Genomic DNA, 20,567 nt, shown 5'->3' on the forward strand with positions numbered 1-20,567 from the left:
TGGACAGCCTGGCTCTGCAGTGCTTGCTCGGTTGTGTTTTGCTTTGCAGCTTATTTTGTATCCATGGCAGAATATTGTTTATGCACAATTTGTATTTACTATTATGTGCATCTCCCTTCCTTTCCCTCAACTGAGATGCAAAGGCAACTAGCTCTTGGCTCTATCTACAGTAGGTTGTACTATTAGCCATAGTCTCCCAAGCCATAAATCTGGGAGCCGTCTTTGACTCTTTCCTCCTCTTCAACACCCCTACCCAGTATACTGCCAATGACTTTAGATTTTATTTTCTCCATACAGTTGAAATCCATTTCCTCCTTTCTGTCTCCTCTGTCTTAGCAATGTCTCTCAGCCTCTCTTCCCTGGACATTTCTACTTGATCTTCTTGTCTTTAGTTTTGTCTCCTTCCATTCTACCAAGATGTTATATTGCTCTTCTATTAGGACAGCCAGCTTCTATTAGGACACTAAGACTTTATCCCTGAAGTGAGTCACTAAAGACCTTAAACTCAATTATGTTTAAGTAAACTTGGCAAAAACAAAGGAACCTTCCCACCTCAGTGAGAAAAAAATTCCATTTGTCTCACGGTCTCATTTACCATTCCTCTTAAAAAGCCCGTGTCCCAGAATCAGTATGATATGAAAGGCCTGGTTCTGTGACCTGAGATCCCTGTGTCTCGGTTCCTCTCTGCTGTTCTCAGTGTGAGTCATATTTCTGAGGGTCATCCTAGGGTTAGACGAGGAAGAAGCATATTTTTTGTATGGCACGGCCCTTCTCTGTTAGTCAGCTTCTTCATCTGGGCTCAAATATAGAAAATATGATCTAGTCCAGAGCTGGAAGCAAAACTGTTTATGTTGGGCTTATTGAGAATTGGTGTAAAAATCTTTCCTTACCATGATAAATCCTTAAAAGATTTTCACAATTCATATTGCCTGAATTTGGTTTTTGCCTTATGCCCTGACTTTGGAACTCAGGTTGTAAGATGTGACTCCACTGTCTCTTCCACGCTGCTGCCAGAATGACTTTCCTAGAATTCAAACCAACGATATCACATCTCTGTTTAAGGTCTTTAGTGACTCACTTCAGGGATAAAGTCTTAGTGTCCTAATAGAAGCTGGCTTTTGACACTTTGCTGTAGGCCTGTTCGGTTACGTCCCACATGGCACTCTGTTGCATAGAAAGCTGTTCCACCCCTATGTGACTTTTCACTACATCTTCACTCAGTGTGACAACATTCCTACCTTATCTATATTGTAACCTCCATACTGTCTTCAAAATTTTGCAGACTTTATCTTCTTTGACTGTCCTAATGTCAATTGCTAACAGATTTTGAAACATTGTTACGTGCTTTACTTGTGTTAATATATCTTAAAAAATTGTATGTTTCATGTCACACTGGCTTAATTATTTATTTGTATGTCTTTCTCTCCTACTGGAACATAGTAAGCACTTGGGTAAAGACTAAGAATTTTGGTCTTCGAATTCTCCATGCTAATCATAGTGCCTCACACATATACCAGTGTTTGATAAAAATGTGTTGAACTGAAATAGCTCTCTTCAAATCAGTTCTAAACCAATAACTTATTTATAAAAACTTCTGGGAAAAAAGTCTTTTTTATCAATTCTTGCATGTTATATTGTTTTTTAAACAGAAAAGTCTTGAGGTTTGTTTCATGAATTAACTATCTGTTTACTACTTCTAGCCAGTGTTCAAATGGGACTGTGAAATGTGATGAATTAGCAACGCCCTCTACTGGTAAGATGTAGATAGATGTTTTCCTTAGGAGGCTCTAGTACTATCCCTACTCTTAGGGCAGAAGTTATGAATTCATCACAGCCCTCCTTGCCAATGCACATGGAGGAATAGCCTTAGGAATGCTTTTCTACATGGTGCTCTGGTGCTTCCTAACTTTTTCACCTCCGGAATTATAATATTTGTTGGACAATGTTGGGTGAACATGTAAGGCTGCTTAGGGCAGAGCTGATCAACCTAGGGAGGCTGCCTGATGCTTCCCATCCCAGCACCACCTCAGGTCTGCCAAACTCTTTAGGGATATGTATCCAGGCACCTGTTGGAAGTCACTTGTGTAACAGCAGTTGGGAAACCCTAGTCCAGATCAGCAATTCTTAGATTCCGAAAGTACACACAAAAAACCTAGGGATCTTGTTAAAATATTGATTCTGATTCAGTAGGTCAGGGTGATGCCTGCAACATTTCTGTTGATGGTCAAAGTGATGCTAGTGATACTGGGTTCAGGGCTACATTTTAAGTAGCAAAGCTTTAGGACTAGCCATCAGTTAACAATGGTATGTAAAGTGACAACTGCCGTCTCTTTTGAAAATATCATATTATGATCATATCATTACTGAAGATCATATATATAGGAGACCCTTTATATTATTTATTTTTCACCACACAGAAAGCCTCAAATTTATGGTCACTGTGGAGAAATTCTAGGCAAATACTAAACAAAGGTACCTTCTGTTGATTTCAATGGGTAGCAAGAGTGTAGGCTGATAAAACCAATTGTGAGCTATTGCTTTGTTATTTATTTGCACAGTTATAAATTTTCTAAATTAGCTTTGAATTAATTATATGCCCTTGATTCAGTGTATCAGGATTCAGGCTGTCTAGGGCTTATTTACAGGGTATGTTCATGGACTGCACACATTTGGAAGCAGCTGGGCCCTCCCCGCCTTGACTCATTTGCATTGGGTGGCTCAGTACTGAGGAAAAGGAAGCCCAGGTGGCCAGGCTTCTCGCAGAGGAATCCCCGAGTTTCCTTTTGACCCCACAGAAGAGGTGGTAATCCCTCGGAACTCAAAAGCTTTCTGGAGCAACATGTAGCCCCTATAATTATGCCCATTTTCTGCACTTCCACATTATAGTGAAAGGAGTTAGTTGCTCAGTCATGTCTGACTCTCAGTGGCCCCATGGACTGTAGCCTGCCAGGCTCCTCTGTCCATGGAATTCTCCAGGCAAGAATACTGGATAGAATACAAAGGGGCAGCCATGCCTCCTCCAGGGGATCTTGAGACCTAGGGACCCCAGGTTCGATCCCGGGCTCCCTGGGCCTCCTGCATTGCAGGCAGATCCTTTACCGTCTGAGCCATCAGGAAGGAGTAACATGAATGGTGACTCAGGGATGAAGCAAGATCTAAAAGTATCACGTGTTTGTTGAAAACACATAGCTTTGTAACAGTTTAGACATATGGTACTGTCAGTCTTCAAAAAGTGATAATATTTGTTTAGATTAATCACAATACCCTGTTTCTTGATTTCAGGAAGGTATATACTAGTTGTTTAGTTGTTTTCTTATGGAAGGCAGCTAAAGTTTTCAAACTCAAAATAGATTTTGGAAATTTAGGTGATTAAAGGAAATCTGGCTAGAGAATGGTTTAAGCTCATGAACCAAACATCACAGAGTAAAATCAGTTATTACTGGGGTCATCCGTAATTACTGGTAAAATATACTGTGTTCTATAGTTAATTGTGTTTTAATGACAAACGCATGTAAATACGATTGTGTATATGGAGCAAATACAAAGTTAAGCATATTTTGTCTGTGCCTTGTTCCTGAAGTTCACATCTGCCCTGAGGGAAAACAGTATTTCGACTGTAGGTTTCCTGACCCTGAATTACCAGCTGGTGGCATAAACTGTGAAACTACATGTGCGAATTTGGCTATGAACTTCACTTGCGCCCCATCGTCACCCTGCATAAGTGGCTGTGTTTGTGCTCCAGGGTAAGCACATTACTTTCCTTGATAACACAGAATGTTTAGGATTTTTTATAAAACACAAGAGCACTTAGAACATTGTTTATAGAAATAGCTAAAATTGTGTTCTGATTTGTAGTTAACTCTGAACTGGTAACTAGATTACTGCTGTAGGTATTTGTCTGTGCTTATGGGACATATCACGTATGTGTGAGATTCATGCCACATAGAACACATGACTAAATAATGTCACAATATGTTGTGTACATGATATAATTAAAGTAATGCAGTGAATTGAGGGGAGCACTCATTTCAGGATGGACTTAGCATTTATCCCCGATCCAACTGTGATTTTGGGAAAATGACAGTGAGCCACTTTGCATTCAAAATACTCGAACTGCATTTCTTTTGTATATTCTTTTTTCTAAATTAATTAATTAATTAATTTTAATTGGAGGCTAATTACTTTACAATATTGTAGTGGTTTTTGCCATACATTGACATGAATCAGCCATGGGTGTACATGTGTCCCCCATCTGGAACCCCCATCTCACCTCCCCCCCATCCCATCCCTCAGGGTTGTCCCAATGCACCAGCTTTGAGTGCTTTGTTTCATGCATTGAACTTGGACTGGCCATCTATTTCACATATGGTAATATACGTGTTTCAATGCTATTCTCTCAAATCATCCCACCCTTGCCTTTTAGCATGGAGTCCAAAAGTCTGTTCTTTATATCTGTATCTCTTTTGCTGTCTCACATATTGGGTCATCATTACCATCTTTCTAAATTCCATATATATGCATTAATATACTGTAATGGTATTTTTCTTTCTGACTTACTTCACTCTATATAATAGGCTCTAGTTTCATCCAACTCATTAGAACTGATTCAAACGTGTTCTTTTTAATAGCCAAGTAATATTCCATAATGTATATGTACCACAGCTTTCTTATCCATTTGTCTGCTGATGGACATCTAGGTTGCTTCCATGTCCTGGCTATTATAAGCAGTGCTGTGATGAACATTGACATGCACGTGTCTCTTTCAATTCTAGTTTCCTTGGTGTGTGTGTCCAGCAGTGGGATTGCCAGGTCATATGGCAGTTCTATTTCCAGTTTTTTTAAGGAATCTCCACAATGTTCTCCATAGTGGCTGTCCTAGTTTGCATTCCCACCAACAGTGTAAGAGGATTCCCTTTTCTCCACACCCTCTCCAACATTTATTGCTTGTAGACTTTTTGATAGCAGCCATTCTGACTGGTGTGAGATGGTACCTCATTGTGGTTTTGATTTGCATGTCTCTGATAATGAGTGATGTTGAGCATCTTTTCATGGGTTTGTTAGCCATTTGTATGTCTTCTTTGGAGAAATGTCTGTTTAGTTATTTGGCCCATTTTTTGATTGGGTCATTTATTTTTCTGGTATTGAGCTGCATGAGCTGCTTGTATGTTTTTGAGATAATTCTATGTCAGTTGCTTCATTTGCTATTATTTTCTCCCATTCTGAAAGCTATCCTTTTCACCTTGCTTATAGTTTCCTTCATTGTGCAAAAGCTTTTAAGTTTAATCAGGTCCCATTTGTTTATTTTTGCTTCTCTTTCCATTACTCTGGGAGGTGGATCATAGAGGATCCTGCTGTGGTTTATGTTTTGCCTATGCTTTCCTCTAGGAGTTTTATAGTTTCTGGTCTTACATTTAGATCTTTAATCCATTTTGAGTTTATTTTTGTATGTAGTGTTAGAAAGTGTTCTAGTTTCATTCTTTTACATGTGGTTGACCAGTTTTCCCAGCACCACTTCTTAAAGAGATTGTCTTTTATCCACTGTATATTCTTGCCTGATTTGTCAAAGATGAGGTGTCAATAGGTGCATGGATTTATCTCTGGGCTTTCTGTTTTGTTCCATTGATGTATATTTCTGTCTTTGTGCCAGTACCATACTGTCTTGATGACTGTAGCTTTGTAATATAGTCTGAAGTCAGGCAGATTGATTCCTCCAGTTCCATTCTTCTTTCTCAAGATTGCTTTAGCTATTCAAGGTTTTTTGTATATCCGCACAAATTGTGAAATTATTTGTTCTAGTTCTCTGAAAAATACCATTGGAAGCTTGATAGGGATTGCATTGAATCTATAGATTGCTTGGGTGTTATACTCATTTTCACTATATTGCTTCTTCTGATCCATGAACATGGTATATTTCTCCATCTACCTGTGTCATCTTTAATTTCTTTCATCAGTGTTTTATGGTTTTCTATATATAGGCTTTTTTGTTTCTTTAGGTAGATTTATTCCTAAGTATTTTATTCTTTTTGTCTCAGTGGTGAATGGAATTGTTTCCTTAATTTCTCTTTCTGTTTTCTCATTGTTAATGTATAGGAATGCAAGGGATTTCTGTGTATTAATTTTATATCCTGCAACTTTACTATATTCATTGATTAGGTCTAGTAATTTTCTGGTGGTGTCTTTAGGGTTTTCTGGCCACCTCATGTGAAGCGTTGACTCATTGGGAAAGACCCTGATGCTGGGAGGGATTGGGGGCAGGAGGAGAAGGGGATGACAGAGGATGAGATGGCTGGATGGCATCACTGCCTTGATGCACATGAGTCTGGGTGAACTCCGGGAGTTGGTGATGGACAGGGAGGCCTGGTGTGCTGTGATTCATAGGGTCGCAAAGAGTCGGACATGACTGATCGACTAAACTGAACTGAACTGATGTAGAGGATAATGTCATCTGCAAACAGTGAGAGTTTTACTTCTTTGTTTCCAATCTGGATTCCTTTTATTTCTTTTTTTCCCTCTGATTGCTGTGGCTAAAACTTCTAAAACTATGTTGAACAGTAGTGGTGAGAGTGGACACCCTTGTCTTTTTCCTGACTTTAGGGGAAATGCTTTCAATTTTTCACCATTGAGGATAATGCTTGCTGTTGGTTTGTCATATATGGCTTTTATTATGTTGAGGTCTGTTCCTTCTATTCCTGCTTTCTGGAGGGTTTTTTTTTTTTTTTTTTTTTTTTTTTTTTAGCACAAATGGATGTTGAATTTTTTAAAAGGCTTTTGCTGCATCTATTGAGATAATCACATTGTTTTTATCTTTCAATTTGTTAATGTGGTGTATCACATTGATTGATTTGTGAATATTGAAGAATCCTTGCATCCCTGGGATAAACCCACTTGATCATGATGCATGATCTTTTTAATATGTTGTTGGATTATGTTTACTAGAATTTTGTTGAGGGTTTTTGCATCTATGTTCATTAGTGATATTGGCCTGTAGTTTTTGTGTGTGTGTGTGTGTGTGTGTGGCATCTTTGTCTGGTTTTGGTATTAGGGTGATGGTGGCCTCATAGAATGAGTTGGGAGTTTACCTTCCTCTGCAATTTTCTGGAAGAGTTTGAGTAGGATATGTGTTAGCTCTTCTCTAAATTTTTGGTAGAATTCACCTGTGAAGCCATCTGGTCCTGGGCTTTTGTCCACTGGAAGATTTGTTATTACAGTTTTGATTTCCATGCTTATGAAGGGTCTGTTAAGATTTTCTATTTCTTCTTGGTTCAGTTTTAGAAGGTTATACTTTTCTAAGAATTCATCCATTTATTCCAAGTTGTACATTTTATTGTCATATAGTTGCTGATAGCAGTCTCTTATGATCTTTTGTATTTCTGTGTTGTCTGCTGTGGTTTCTCCATTTTCATTTCCAATTTTATTGATTTGATCCCCCCTCCTTTTATTTTAATGAGTAGGGCTAATGGTTTGTCTATTTTATTTATCTTCTCAAAGAACCAGCTTTTAGTTTTGTTGATTTTTGCTATAGTATCCTTTGTTTCTTTTTCATTTATTTCTGCCTTAATTTTTATGATTTCTTTCCTTTACTAACCCTGGAGTTCTTAATTTCTTCTTTTCCTAGTTGGTTTAGGTGTAAAGTTAGGATATTTATTAGATTTTTCTCTTGTTTCTTGAAGTAAGCTTGTATTGTATGAACCTTCCCCTTAGCACTGCTTTTGCAGTGTCCAATAGGTTTTGGGTTGTTGTGTTTTCATTTTCATTCATTTCTATGCATACTTTAGTATCTTTTTTGATTTCTTCTGTGATTTGTTGGTTATTCAGAAGTGTGTTGTTTAGCCTCCATATGTTTGCATTTTTAATAGTTTTCATCCTGTAAGTTCAGTTCAGTTGCTCAGTTGTGTCTGACTCATACGACCCCATAACTTCTGCATGCAAGGACTCCTGTCCATCACCAACTCCGAGAGTTTACTCAAACTCGTGTCCATTGAATCAGTGATGCCATCCAACCATCTCATTCTCTATCATCCCCTTCTCCTCCCACCTTCAATCTTTCCCAGCATCAGGGTCTTTTCAAATGAGTCAGTTCTTTGCATTAGGTGGCCAAAGTATTGCAGTTTGAGCTTCAGCATCAGTCCTTCCAAGGTATATTAACGACTGATTTCCTTTAGGATGGACTGGTTGGATCTCCTTGCAGTCCAAGGGACTCTCAAGAGTCTTCTCCAATACCACAGTTCAAAATCATCAATTCTTTGGCGCTCAGCTTTCTTCATAGTCCAACTCTCACATCCATACCTGACTACTGGAAAAACCATAGCCTTGACTAGACCGACCTTTGTTGGCAAAGTAATGTCTCTGCTTTTTAATATGCTGTCTAGGTTGGTCATACCTTTTCTTTCAAGGAGTAAGCGTCTTTTAATTTCATGGCTGCAGTTACCATCTGCAGTGATTTTGGAGCTCCCAAAAAGAAAGTCTGTCACTGTTTCCATTGTTTCCACATCTGTTTGCCATGAAGTGATGGGACCAGATGCCATGATCTTCTTTTTCTGAATGTTGAGCTTTAAGCCAACTGTTTCATTTCCTCTTTCACCTTCATCAAGAGGCTCTCTAGTTCTTCTTCACTTTCTGCCATAAGGGTGGTGTCATCTGCATATCTGAGTTTATTGATACTTCTCCCAGCAATCTTGATTCCAGCTTGTGCTTCATCCAGCCCAGCATTATATGATGTACTCTGCATGTAAATTAAATAAGCAAGGTGACAATATACAGCCTTGATGTACCCCTTTCCCAGTTTTGAACCAGTCTGTTGTTCCATGTCCGGTTCTAACTGTTGCTTCCTGATCTATATACAGATTTCTCAAGAGGCAGGTCAAGTGATCTGGTATTCCCATCTCTTGAAGAATTTTCTATAGTTTGTGTGGTCCACACAGTCAAAGGCTTCGGCATAGTCATTAAAGCAGAAATAGATATTGTTTTTGGAACTCTGTTGCTGTTTTGTTGATCCAATGGATGTCGGCAGTTTGATCTCTGGTTCCTCTGCCTTTTCTAAATCCAGCTTGAACATCTGGAAGTTCATGGTTTATGTACTGTTGAAGCCTGGCTTGGAGAATTTTGAGCATTACTTTACTAGCATGTGAGATGAGTGCAATTGTGCCATAGTTTGAACATTCTTTGGCATTGCCATTTTTTTGGGATTGGAATGAATTGACCTTTTCCAGTCCTGTGGCTACTGCTGAGTTTTCCAAATTTGCTTACGTATCGAGTGCAGCACTTTCACAGCATTGTCTTTTAGGATTTGAAATAGGTCAACTGGAATTCCATCACCTCCACTAGCTTTGTTCATAGTGATGCTTCCTAAGGTCCACTTGACTTCACATTCCAGGAAGTCTTGCTCTAGGTTGGTGATCACACCATCATGATGATCTGATTCATGAAGAACTTTTTGTATAGTTCTTCTGTGTGTTCTTGCCACCTCTTCTTAATCTCTTTGGCTTCTGTTAGGTCCATACCATTTCTGTCCTTTATCGTGCCCATCTTTGTATGAAATGTTCCCTTTGTTTCTCTAATTTTCTTGAAGAGATCTCTAGTCTTTCCCATTCTATTGTTTTCCTCTATTTGTTTGCACTGATCACTGAGGAAGGCTTTCTTATCCCTCCTTGCTATTCGTTGGAACTCTGCATTCAAATGGGTATATCTTTCCCTTTCTCCTTTGCCTTTCACTTCTCTATTCACAGCTATTTGTAAGGACTCCTCAGGCAAACATTTTCCCTTTTTGTATTTCTTTTCCTTGGGATGACATCTAATCTTATCACATTGTGATCAGAAAAGATGCTTGAAATGATTTCAGTTTGTTTGAATTTACCAAGGCTAGAGTTATGGCCCAGGATGTGATCTATCCTGGAGAATGCTCCGTGTGCTCTTGAGAAAAAGGTGTAATTCATTGTTTTGGGGTGAAATGTCCTATAGATATCAATTAAGTCTAACTGGTCCATTGTATCATTTAAAGTTTGTGTTTCCTTGCTAATTTTCTGTTTGGATGATCTATCCATAGGTGTAAGTGGGGTATTAAAGTCCCCCACTATTATTGTGTTACTGTTAATTTCCCCTTTCATACTTGTTAGCATTTGCCTTACATATTGCAGTGCTCCTATGTTGGGTGCATATATATTTATAATGTTATATCTTCTTGGATTGATCCTTTGATCATTATGTAGTGTCCTTCTTTGTCTCTTTTCACTGCTTTTACTTTAAAGTAATTACTTTGAAATAATTAAAATTCATTTTATCTGATGTGAGTATTGCTACTCCTGCTTTCTTTTGGTCTCCATTTGCATGAAATATCTTTTTCCAGTCCTTCGCTTTCAGTCTGTATTTGTCCCTTGTTTTGAGGTGGGTCTCTTTTAGACAGCATATATTGGGGTCTTGTTTTTGTATCCATTCAGCCAGTCTTTGTCTTTAAGGTAATTATTGATAAGTGTGATCCCATTGCCATTTACTTTGTTGTTTGGGGTTTGAGTTTATAAACCTTTTCTGTGTTTTGTGTTTAGAGACGATCCTTTAGCATTTGTTGAAGAGCTGGTTTGGTGGTGCTGAATTCTCTCAGCTTTTGTTTTTCTGTAAAGCTTTTGATTTCTCCTTTGTATTTGATTGAGATCCTTGCTGGGTATAGTAATCTGGGTTGTAGGTTTTTCTCATGTATCACTTTAAGTATGTCCTGTCGTTCCCTTCTGGCCTGAAGAGTTTCTATTGAAAGATCGGCTGTTATCCTTATGGGGATCCCCACGTGTGTTATTTGTTGCTTTTCCCTTGCTGCTTTTAATATTTGCTGTTTGTGTTTGATTTTCATTAATTTGATTAATATGTGTCTTGGGGTGTTTCACCTTGGGTTTAACCCTGTTTGGACGTCTCTGGGTTTCTTGGACTTGTGTGGCTATTTCCTTCCCCATTTTCGGGAAGTTTTCAAATATTATCTCCTCAAGTGTTTTCTCATGGCCTTTCTTTTTGTCTTTTGTCTTTCTTCTTCTGGGACTCCTATGATTCGAATGTTGGGGCATTTATTGTCCCAGAGGTCTCTGAGGTTGTCCTCATTTCTTTTAATTCTTTTTCCTCTCTGCTTCATTTATTTCCACCATTCTATCTTCCGCCTCATTTGGCCTCTCTTCTGCCTTGGTTATTCTACTGTTGGTTCTCTCCAGAGTGCTTTTGATCTCAGTTATTGCATTATTCATTATTGATTAACTCTTTTTTATTTCTTCTAGGTCCTTGTTAAACATTTCTTGCATCTTCTCAATCCTTGTCTCCAGTCTATTTATCTGTAACTCCATTTTGTCTTCAAGATTTTGGGTCATTCTTCCTATCATTATTCTGAATTCTTTTTCAGGTAGACTCCCTATCTCCTCCTCTTGTTTTGTTTGAGTGGGCACTTATGTTCCTTTACCTGCTGAATATTTCTCTGCCCTTTCATTTTGTTTAGATTGCTGTGTTTGGGGTGGCCTTTCTGTAGACTGGAAATTTGTGGTTCCTCTTTATTGTCAAGGTTGCTCCCTGTGGGTGGGTTGGACTAGTGGCTTGTTAAGGTTTCCTGGTTAGGGAATCTTGTGTCAGTGTTCTGGTGGTTGGAGTTGGATCTCTTCTCTCTGGAGTGCAATGAAGTGTCTAGTAGAGAGTTTTGGGGTGTCTTTGGGTTTGGCATGACTTTGGGCTGCCTCTACTTTAATGCTCAGGGCTGTGTTGCTATGTTGCTAGAGATTAGTATGGTACGTCTTGCTCTGGAACTTGTTGGCTCTTGGGTGGAGCTTGGTTTCAGTGTAGGTATGGAGGCTTTTGGATGAGCTCTTGTCAGTTAATGTTCCTTGGAATCAGGAGTTTTCTGGTGTTCTCAGGTTTTGGACTTAAGCCTCCTGCCTCTGGCTTTTAGTCTTATTCTTACAATAGCCTCAAGACTTCTCCATCCATACAGCATAGATAATAAAACATCTAGGTTAATGGTGAAAAGATTCTCCCCAGTGAGGGACACCCAGAGAGGTTTACAGAATTACATGGAGAAGAGAAGAGGGAGGAGGGAGATAGAGGTGACCCGGAGGAGAAGAGGGGGAATCAAAAGGGGAGAGAGCAGTCTAGCCAGTAATCAATTCCCTATGTGCTCTCCTCAGTCTGGAGCACCCGGAGAGGTTCATGGAGTTACATAGGAAGAGAAGAAAAGAGTGAGGAGGGAGATAGAGGTAACCAGGAGGAGAATAGGGGGAGTCAAAAGGGGAGAGACCAATCTAGCCGGTAATCAGTTCCCTAAGTATTCTTCACAGCCTGGAATACCTAGAGAGATTCACAGAGTTAAGTAGAGAAGATAAGGGAGAGGAAGGAGATAGAGGTGACCTGGGGGAAAGTCAAAAGGGGAGAGAGCAATCAAGCCAGTAATCACACACCTAAGTGAAAATGGATACTGAAGATTAGATTCTTAGAGGTACAAAACTGATACCAAATACCACAAAGCAAAGATTAAAAATCTAGAGGTTAGAATCTCAAAAATATAATATTAGAAATATGAAACAAAATCAATCACAAAAATTATAAAAACATATATATGTGAAATTTGCTTTAAAAATAAGGCCTTTTTTTGTAAGGTAATAATAGGTTATAAAAATGAAAATTAAATGAGTAATAAAGAAGTTAAAAATAAAAAAATTTTACAAATAAAAAAATGATAATAATAAAAATATGTCTAGGAATTTCTATGGAGCTGTTGTGGGCAGTGTGGGGTCAGTTCACTTTCAGATGGTTCCTTTTTCCAGCTTATACTTCTTAAGGTTTACAAGGCCCTTTCAATGCTTAGTCAACGCTAACTGCAGGGTTTTGATCTGTTGCACCTGTCACTTCCAGAGCGGTTCCCTCTTCTTTGTTTATTTTGGCTTCCTCTGTTTGCAAGTTTCTTCAGTGTCTGATTTCTGCCCTGACACAAGGGGGCGAAGGTGGTCACTTATTTAGGCTCCCTTGTCCAGTTGTGTTGTGGGGAGGGAGGAACACTGCAAACAAATATCACTTGTGTGTATGGGGAGTGCTTGCAGTGTATGGACTACACTGGGTTTGCCCCAGCTCATGGCGCGTGTGCTCTCCCGGTCTACACTACTCAGGTTCCAGGTTGCTCTCCAGGGGTGCTGTCCAAAGCAGACCCAGCATTTCATTCACTTCCCAGGTCTAAGCTATTCAGGTTCAGGTTCTCGGTTAGTCCATAAGGGCACAGACTTGGTTGGGTGTGCGTTTTGTGCCTTTCCCAGGTTTGAGCAGCCCAGGTGACCTGGTGCTTTGTGAGCACACTGTCCGAGGTGGTCTGTGCGTCTTGATCACCTCCCCAGTCCTGGCTGCTCGGCTTCCCGGTGCACTGCAAGAACACTGTCTCAGGTGTGCGTGTGTCTCCTCCGGGGAGCTGACCTCAGGCTTCGACCCTCCTGGCAGGGTCCCAGGAAGACTTGGTTAGCAGCTGGGAGCCTGCTTACAGTTTGGTGGAGGATGCCATCTCTGAGGCTGAGATTGCCCCTTGCCTTCCGACTCCGGCTGTTGCACGCCTGCCTCTCCGCCTCCAGCAGAGGGCATGGAGGGAAGAGGCCTGCATGCAGCCAGCTAGCTCTCCTTTGGTATTCACTCAATCCTTTGTTCTGTGAGCCGGTCAGGCTGTGTGTTAGTTTAGAGCCTTTCGTGGGAAAGTTCTCTGTCTCTTTTCTTTTTTCTCTCTCTCTGGTTGTCCCACAGTTTGGGATGCTATCTCACGTTAGCTCCCTCAGATTGTCCTCAGGGCATTCAGGCCCAGTCTGTACCCTAAGCACCAATGATGCAGCCCACGCCTCCCTGTCCAGTCCCCACTCATGGGTGGCGGATGCGAGCGTCTGGGCTACTTCTTTGCTGGGAGTTGCGGTTAGGCGCATATTCTCTGGATTTTGTGTTTTTTCCACACTCCCTCTCCCCCCGTTTGTGTTGCCCTTTGAGATTCCATAACTCCCCACAGACCTGCGGTCAGAGGGTTTACCTGCTATTTGGAAACTTGTCCTTCTTCACGACTCCCACCCCAGGATGGGTCTCCCGCCCTCTCTTTTGTCTTTCTTTTTGTACTACCTCCTTTTGAAGGGAACAGGCTGCCTTTCTGGGTGCCTGGTGTCCTCTGCCAGCGTTCAGAAGTTGTTTTGTGGAAGTTGCTTAGCATTCAAATGATCTTTTGATGAATTTGTGGGGGAGAAAGTGGTCTCCCCATCCTATTCCTCCGCCATCTTAGGACTGCCCCTCTTTTGTATATTCTGTTGGCTATTACTGTTGTTGATGTTAAGTTATATTATTAATATCAGTTTGCTTATCTAATGGATGTTACATAAAGTGGTGTGTTGAGGTTATTTAGGGCAGTGGGTGACAGTGGGAGCTCTGGCTTCAGACACACCTATTTCAGATTCCAGCCCTGTTGATATTAGCTGAATGCTTTTTCTGCAAGTTCCTTTAAAGACCCAGTTAAGCATTGTGAAATGCGGTGTGTGTGTGTGTGTGTGTGTGTGTGTGTGTGTGTGTGTGTATTTGTGCACATGTGTGTATACTCAATAAATATGGTGACTATTTTATGGTGGGCGTCTCTTGTGGCTCAGCTGTTAAAGAATCCGCCTGTAATATGGGAGATCTGGGTTCAATCCCTGGGTTGGGAAGATCCTCTGGAGAAGGAAAAGGCTACCCACTCCAGTATTCTGGCCTGGAGAATTCCATGGACTGTATAGTCCATGGGGTTGCAAAGAGTTGGACATGCCTGAGTGACTTTCACTTTCTTTCACTTTTCTTTTATGGCAGCATAATTTACTCTTACCTTTGTAAATTTCCTGTAGTAGCAGAAATCCCTAGTACTCATGGAAGGTAAATACAGAATCTGGTGGCTGTTCGGTTCCTCGCAGGCACACGTGGAATCTGGCCTCACTGCCCTTCCCTCTTCTGAGGATGAATAGAAGCAGTGCACAGAGGGAGAGCCACCTAAGGCAAACAGGTCACCCATTCTTTCTCAATGAACATATTCACACAAAGTGATTTCTGAGCTCAATTCATATCAGCCAGGAGCAAAGAAGAGAAGAGAGAGGTTTTGTGGTCTGCTTCCCAGGGGAGTCACATTTGTCTAAATGGTCCCCATCTGAAATAGGTTGAAGAGACAAGTAACTTGGGACTGTATCAATCTCTTTATTAAAGAAAGGACACAGAAGGAGTGTGGAAGAACAAAGCCTTGCATGGGAAAATAAAGGCAGGTAGAAATCAGACCGTAGAGCAGACAAGCAAGGAAGGCATTTTAGTAAAAAGGACAAAGGAAATAAAACCTTTGTTATAGTAAACTAATTGAACCCTGCAACATTACTTGATTTATTTGACTTGATTATGACTCAGGGATGCATGGCTGATTAGATAAAACTACATCCTAATTTTGTTTCATATGCTTGTGGTTGATGCAATTATTTTAGAAAGTATCTATTTGCTGTCCTCTTTGACTTTTATTTCAATAATGATTAATTAATTTATTGGTCAAATTTTATTATAAAAACTTAATTTTCTTCCACCTTCTCTTGTTTTATTGAAATAAATAAAGTTTGAATTGACTAAGAGTCTTCTGGCTGTTTAGAAATAATTTTGTAACATAGAACTTTCTATTATAAAGTTGCTTATGGAACTATGATTTGGATTGACTTCCATGTGACTTGGGGGGATTATTTTAGGACAATAAGCCTGGTATCACTTGTTTTTGTGGGGCTTCTTATAGTCCCAGCAGTTTTTCAAGTGCAAATGAACCTTAGTTTAGAAATCAAACCTTAGTTTAGAAATCACTGTGGATTAAATAAATGTAAAGTAATATGGCAGAAAGAGACATATAGAACTGGGTTAAAATGCTGACCCTCTTTCTTATTAGCTAAAGTACCTCAGGGTAAATCTTAGCCACATGGAGTCTCAACTTTGTTTTTTTTAAACAAATGTACTATCTACTGCATAGATGGTTGAGTATATGCAGCGTACCAGTCATATGGTAGGTGCTCAGCACATGTTCATTTTATGACTAACCCTGCTTCCCAAACCTGCTTAAAGCAGACAATTCACAGTGATTTACAGCTCTCTTCTTCCTTCTTTCAGTTTTGATTATGTTATGTTGTGTTGTGTTATGTTTGATTATGTTATTTGTTATGAAACACTCATCAGTCATCAGCATAACCATTTCAAACCACTACTTTGGCTGGTTGTATAAGAATTGCACTTATCACATTTAATGTAGTATAATCTATAAAAATACTGAATCACTATACTGTACACCAGAAGCTAATATAATATTACAAATCAAAGGCTAATGGAGTTTTGCCAGGGGAACACACTGGCCATAGCAAACACCCTCTTCCAACAACACAAGAGGTGACTCTATACATGGACATCACCAGATGGCCATTAAATCAGCTATACTTCAATTAACAACTGAAGTGAATGATACTTTAAGAAATAAAAGAAATGAGAATTTTTAAAAAAATTGTGGTGCAGTTCAGTGAGGCATCCCTTATCTAAACAATTCAACACCCAATGTTTACAAACTACCTTATGTGTGGGACATTTTGTTAAGACACAGGGAAGACAGTACTAGAACAAGCACATGTAAGAAAATAATAGAATCTCCCTGATGGAACTGTCACTAGGATTAGATGAATCAATGATGCATGTAAAGTGGGCGAACCAATGGCTGGGCCATGGTTAACACTCAAAAATGCTAGTTTTTGTTATTGTTTTCTCTATAAGACATTTAATGAATTACTTGCAGTTCATTGGATGAACCCTCCAATAAAGGTTTGTATAGATTGCTACGTATAGGGAGTGTGGTACAGAAAAGAATGCAACTAAAAAGATTGCATCTTTAGTGGTGAGAAAAAAATCTTTTAGTTATCTAGGCAGAAGATGCTGTGCTTGGGGAAAGTGACTGAAAGTTTGGGAAGGTTAAGGGGAGAAATGATGGGCTCCAGGGCACTGTAGTCTGAAAGAAAGCAAACTGAATGAGATGATGCATCGTTCCTATAGTAGTTTCACTCCTTCACCTTTACACAACAGCTGAGTGTCTGCTCTGTGCTAGACATTGGAACACAACCATTAACAGGATATCCATGGGCTTTTGGAGTGAAACTTATAGTCAAGTGGACAACATACATATTGAATAAAGACTTGCTTTACTGTGTTAGATGAACTATGAATGAGGAAGCAGAGAACTTGGAGAGCATATGTGATTATTTATATTTGAGAGCAGAGTCAAGAAACTTCTGTGTTAATATTTGAAGCAAATATTGAAGAAAGGTAGCCTTACTTCCTCTTTAATTGTCTTTTCAGAATATCTCATGTTACCCAGAAATTTAGGCTCCTGTCTCCATTTTATTGTACTGAGCGATAGCAAAAAGTTTAAATATTGCATCCAGTCATTTGCCTGGCCTTTATTTCTGTGATGTGAAAGGTACTGTGTGGTAAAATAGGGGAGAAAGACTGGATTTGGCTCTTCCAAAGGTTAGATAGAATGTGCTTACAACTGTTGTACCCAATATAGATGATTTTGAATATGACAAGATTGCTGATTTTTTAAAAAACTGAAATTGGTAGTTGATATTAAATAGCATTTGCTTCTTCACTTGAAAGGATGGCAGAGCACAAAGGAAAGTGTTACATTCCTGAAAGCTGTCCCTGTATTTGGAAAGATTGGGAGTACCTCTCAGGAGAAGTGATTGCTACACCATGCTATACCTGGTAATGAGATCTATTTATTTCACAACTTCTCTAAGAAATTGTACTAGTTTCCGTCATGTTGTATTTACTTAATGTGATGAATTTCATCAGAAAGCAAACCAAATCTGAGTAAATACGATTTTAAAGGCCTTCAGGAGTTAATGGGAAGCTACTACCTACAGGGGGATCATTATTTTTATACCTATTTGTTTGACCAAGAAGTAAAAAATGAACTATGATAATTTGAAAATATAATAGGAAAAACATATCTCAAATTTATAAATAACAAAGAGAAGGTCATATTTGATGGAAAATTTTGTTTGAAAATAATCCAAAAGAATACCATAAAATAAAATTAAAATACAGTTTCCTAGAAATGGGGATAAAAATTCAAGCTTGTGAATAAGTCCTGTCTGTGACTGAACAACATCAACAAAAGGTATTGAAATGGACTCAAGTAAAGGAGATGGCACTGTAGTCTTTTGGCGACCGGCAGGTGTACGTTTAGTTTTTCATTCCATCACCTTTTTTCAAAGTGACCCAGGCCCAATTTCTAGGCTTGTTTGTGATGTCTTAAGACAGAGTGGTAAATATATGCCTTATCTATCACTGTAGTAAAATATTATCAGAAAGAATTGGCCATATTTATAAGAGCTATTGACACAGTGATTACCCTTGAATACAAACTTTCCAATACTTATGCTCCCTGAAAAATACTAATTAGAGCCACAATTCTTGGAAAGGTAACAATGTTGATATTGTTTTCTAATAGTGTTTGTCGACGAGGAATGTTCAATTGCACATATTATCCATGCCCAGCAGTATGCACAATCTATGGGGACCGGCATTATCATTCTTTTGATGGACTGGAATATGATTATATCAGTGATTGCCAGGTATTTTTGATAAAGGTATGTCACAGTTGTTATCGTTGTTTGGTCGCTAAATCATGTCCAGCTGTTTGCCACCCCATGGACTACAGCCCGCCAGGCTCTTCTGTCCATGGGATCTCCCATGCAAGAATACTGGAGTAGGTTGCCATTTCCTTCTCCAGGGTATCTTCCCGACCCGGGGATCAAACCGAGGTTTTCTGCATTGCAGGCAGTTTCTTTTACCTCTGAGCCACCTGGGAAGCCAATGTCACAATTACTTGTTTTAGTTACAGTTACGTAGAGACAATGTAAAAAGCAAGTATGGTAGACCATGACATATCACATCCACATATCATTAGTAAAACTTATAAAAGCTATAGCAATTTTAAATTAACTTCCTTAACTAATTGTAAAGTTTTATTATTTGTAAGTGATGAGCTAATTTCATAACCTTTCTGTGCCTCTGACTTCTCATTTGTAAAATGAGGATGATAATTGTCCCTATCTCCCAGGGGTAGTTCTCAGGATTGAATGAAATAAATATATGTAAAGCTTGCATATAGTACTTACTACTTAGTAACTGCTCAGTAAATATCAACCTTTTTTGTTTTTATTGGTTTAATTTGGTGAATGTAAATTTAGCACATTAAATCATGTATTGGACCATGTATTGTTTATAGTTGTAGCAATTAAAATGACATTATTCTCATTTCTAGACATGGTATTTTGTTGATATGCTTTGATAAACCCTGGGCTTTGTATATCTGATAAAATCCTTAAAAGTTTTAGGAAGAAGTTACCCAAGAATAAGCAAAATAACATCTTTTCATCCACCAAGGTAACCTGTGATTTTCTTGAATGTGTGTTTTCTTCTGGGAAAGGCTTTTATGTTTTTAGCATATGTCAAGACAGTAGGCACATTCCCATTTTGTATTAGTTATTTTAAATAAAAAACAAACAGTAAATCTATAGCCTTCCAAACTTAAGCAAAGCTCCTGCTATGTTTCAAGGGAAACCATTGCGTTTCCCTTCCAGTACTATTTTTAGCCTCCTTTATGAGCAGTTTTAACTTTCTTAAAGAATAAATCCCTGGGAATGAATTTGGCAGTTAGATAATTATAGAAGATGACAAGTTGCCTGTAGGGGGTGTGTGTGTGCGTGTGTGGTTTTGATATACCTTGGAGCACAGGAAAGGCACGGTGATACATATCCATTCTATGAGTATTTGTCCTCTTCAAACAAGTATTATTTAGCAAATAATTTTACATGAGGATTTTCTTCCCTCTTGAAGTTTAGGTTGTAAATTGAGAAGCCTGGAAAAGTAAAAAGCAATTTAGAAATTTGAATGCATAAACTGATACTTTTTTCCCCCCTCATAATGTTTCAGACTGATTTTATACCAAATCCTTGCTTCCCGTGATATTTAGGAGTCTCTGATATTCCTTAAGAACCCTCTTCCTTTGCATTTCTGGCTGTTATGCTCTTGTAGCCCTTCACTGTCTCTTCTGGTTTCTCCTTTGTCTCTTTGTTGCCTTTTCTTTTTGCATAAGTCCTAGACCATAGATGACAGAGTTGGCCCCTTCAGGGCAAGGACCAAACCCTAGTCACCATTGTTTTAATAGTGCTGAGCACCATGCTGGGAACACTTGTCCACTGAATGTTTACTGAACTGGATGTCTGTGCTTGGGTCTCTCTCCTTTTCTCCCAATGCTTAAGTTCATCCACCTCTATAATCTTAACCTCACCTACAAGCTGATGAGTTCCCAGTTGACATGGACAGCTCTGACCTTCAACTTCGAGGCTGTCTTCTGACTCAAGTTCATCCCTATAATAATATACATTTTTCGTTCTGTTAACCTTTCTAAGACTTGCATTGCTATCGTGTCATTGCTTTTTAAGAACTGCGGCTGACTTCCATTTACCAGCTTCCATAAAATCGAACTTCTCAGGATAATCCTTCCA

General features: G+C 39.1%; 1 protein-coding gene across 1 annotated transcript in view; it reads left to right on the forward strand.

The window, feature by feature from the left end:
- OTOGL (otogelin like) overlaps window positions 1–20,567 on the forward strand; it is a 180,171-nt gene that overhangs the window by 59,268 nt on the left and 100,336 nt on the right. Inside the window, exons 22-25 of the mRNA XM_018049083.1 lie at window positions 1,701–1,753; window positions 3,581–3,743; window positions 17,647–17,754; window positions 18,506–18,644. Of these exons, the coding sequence (XP_017904572.1) occupies window positions 1,701–1,753; window positions 3,581–3,743; window positions 17,647–17,754; window positions 18,506–18,644 (463 nt within the window). The remainder of the gene's footprint in view (window positions 1–1,700; window positions 1,754–3,580; window positions 3,744–17,646; window positions 17,755–18,505; window positions 18,645–20,567) is intronic.

Source organism: Capra hircus, chromosome 5, assembly GCF_001704415.2.
Source record: "Capra hircus breed San Clemente chromosome 5, ASM170441v1, whole genome shotgun sequence".
NCBI lineage: Eukaryota > Metazoa > Chordata > Mammalia > Artiodactyla > Bovidae > Capra > Capra hircus.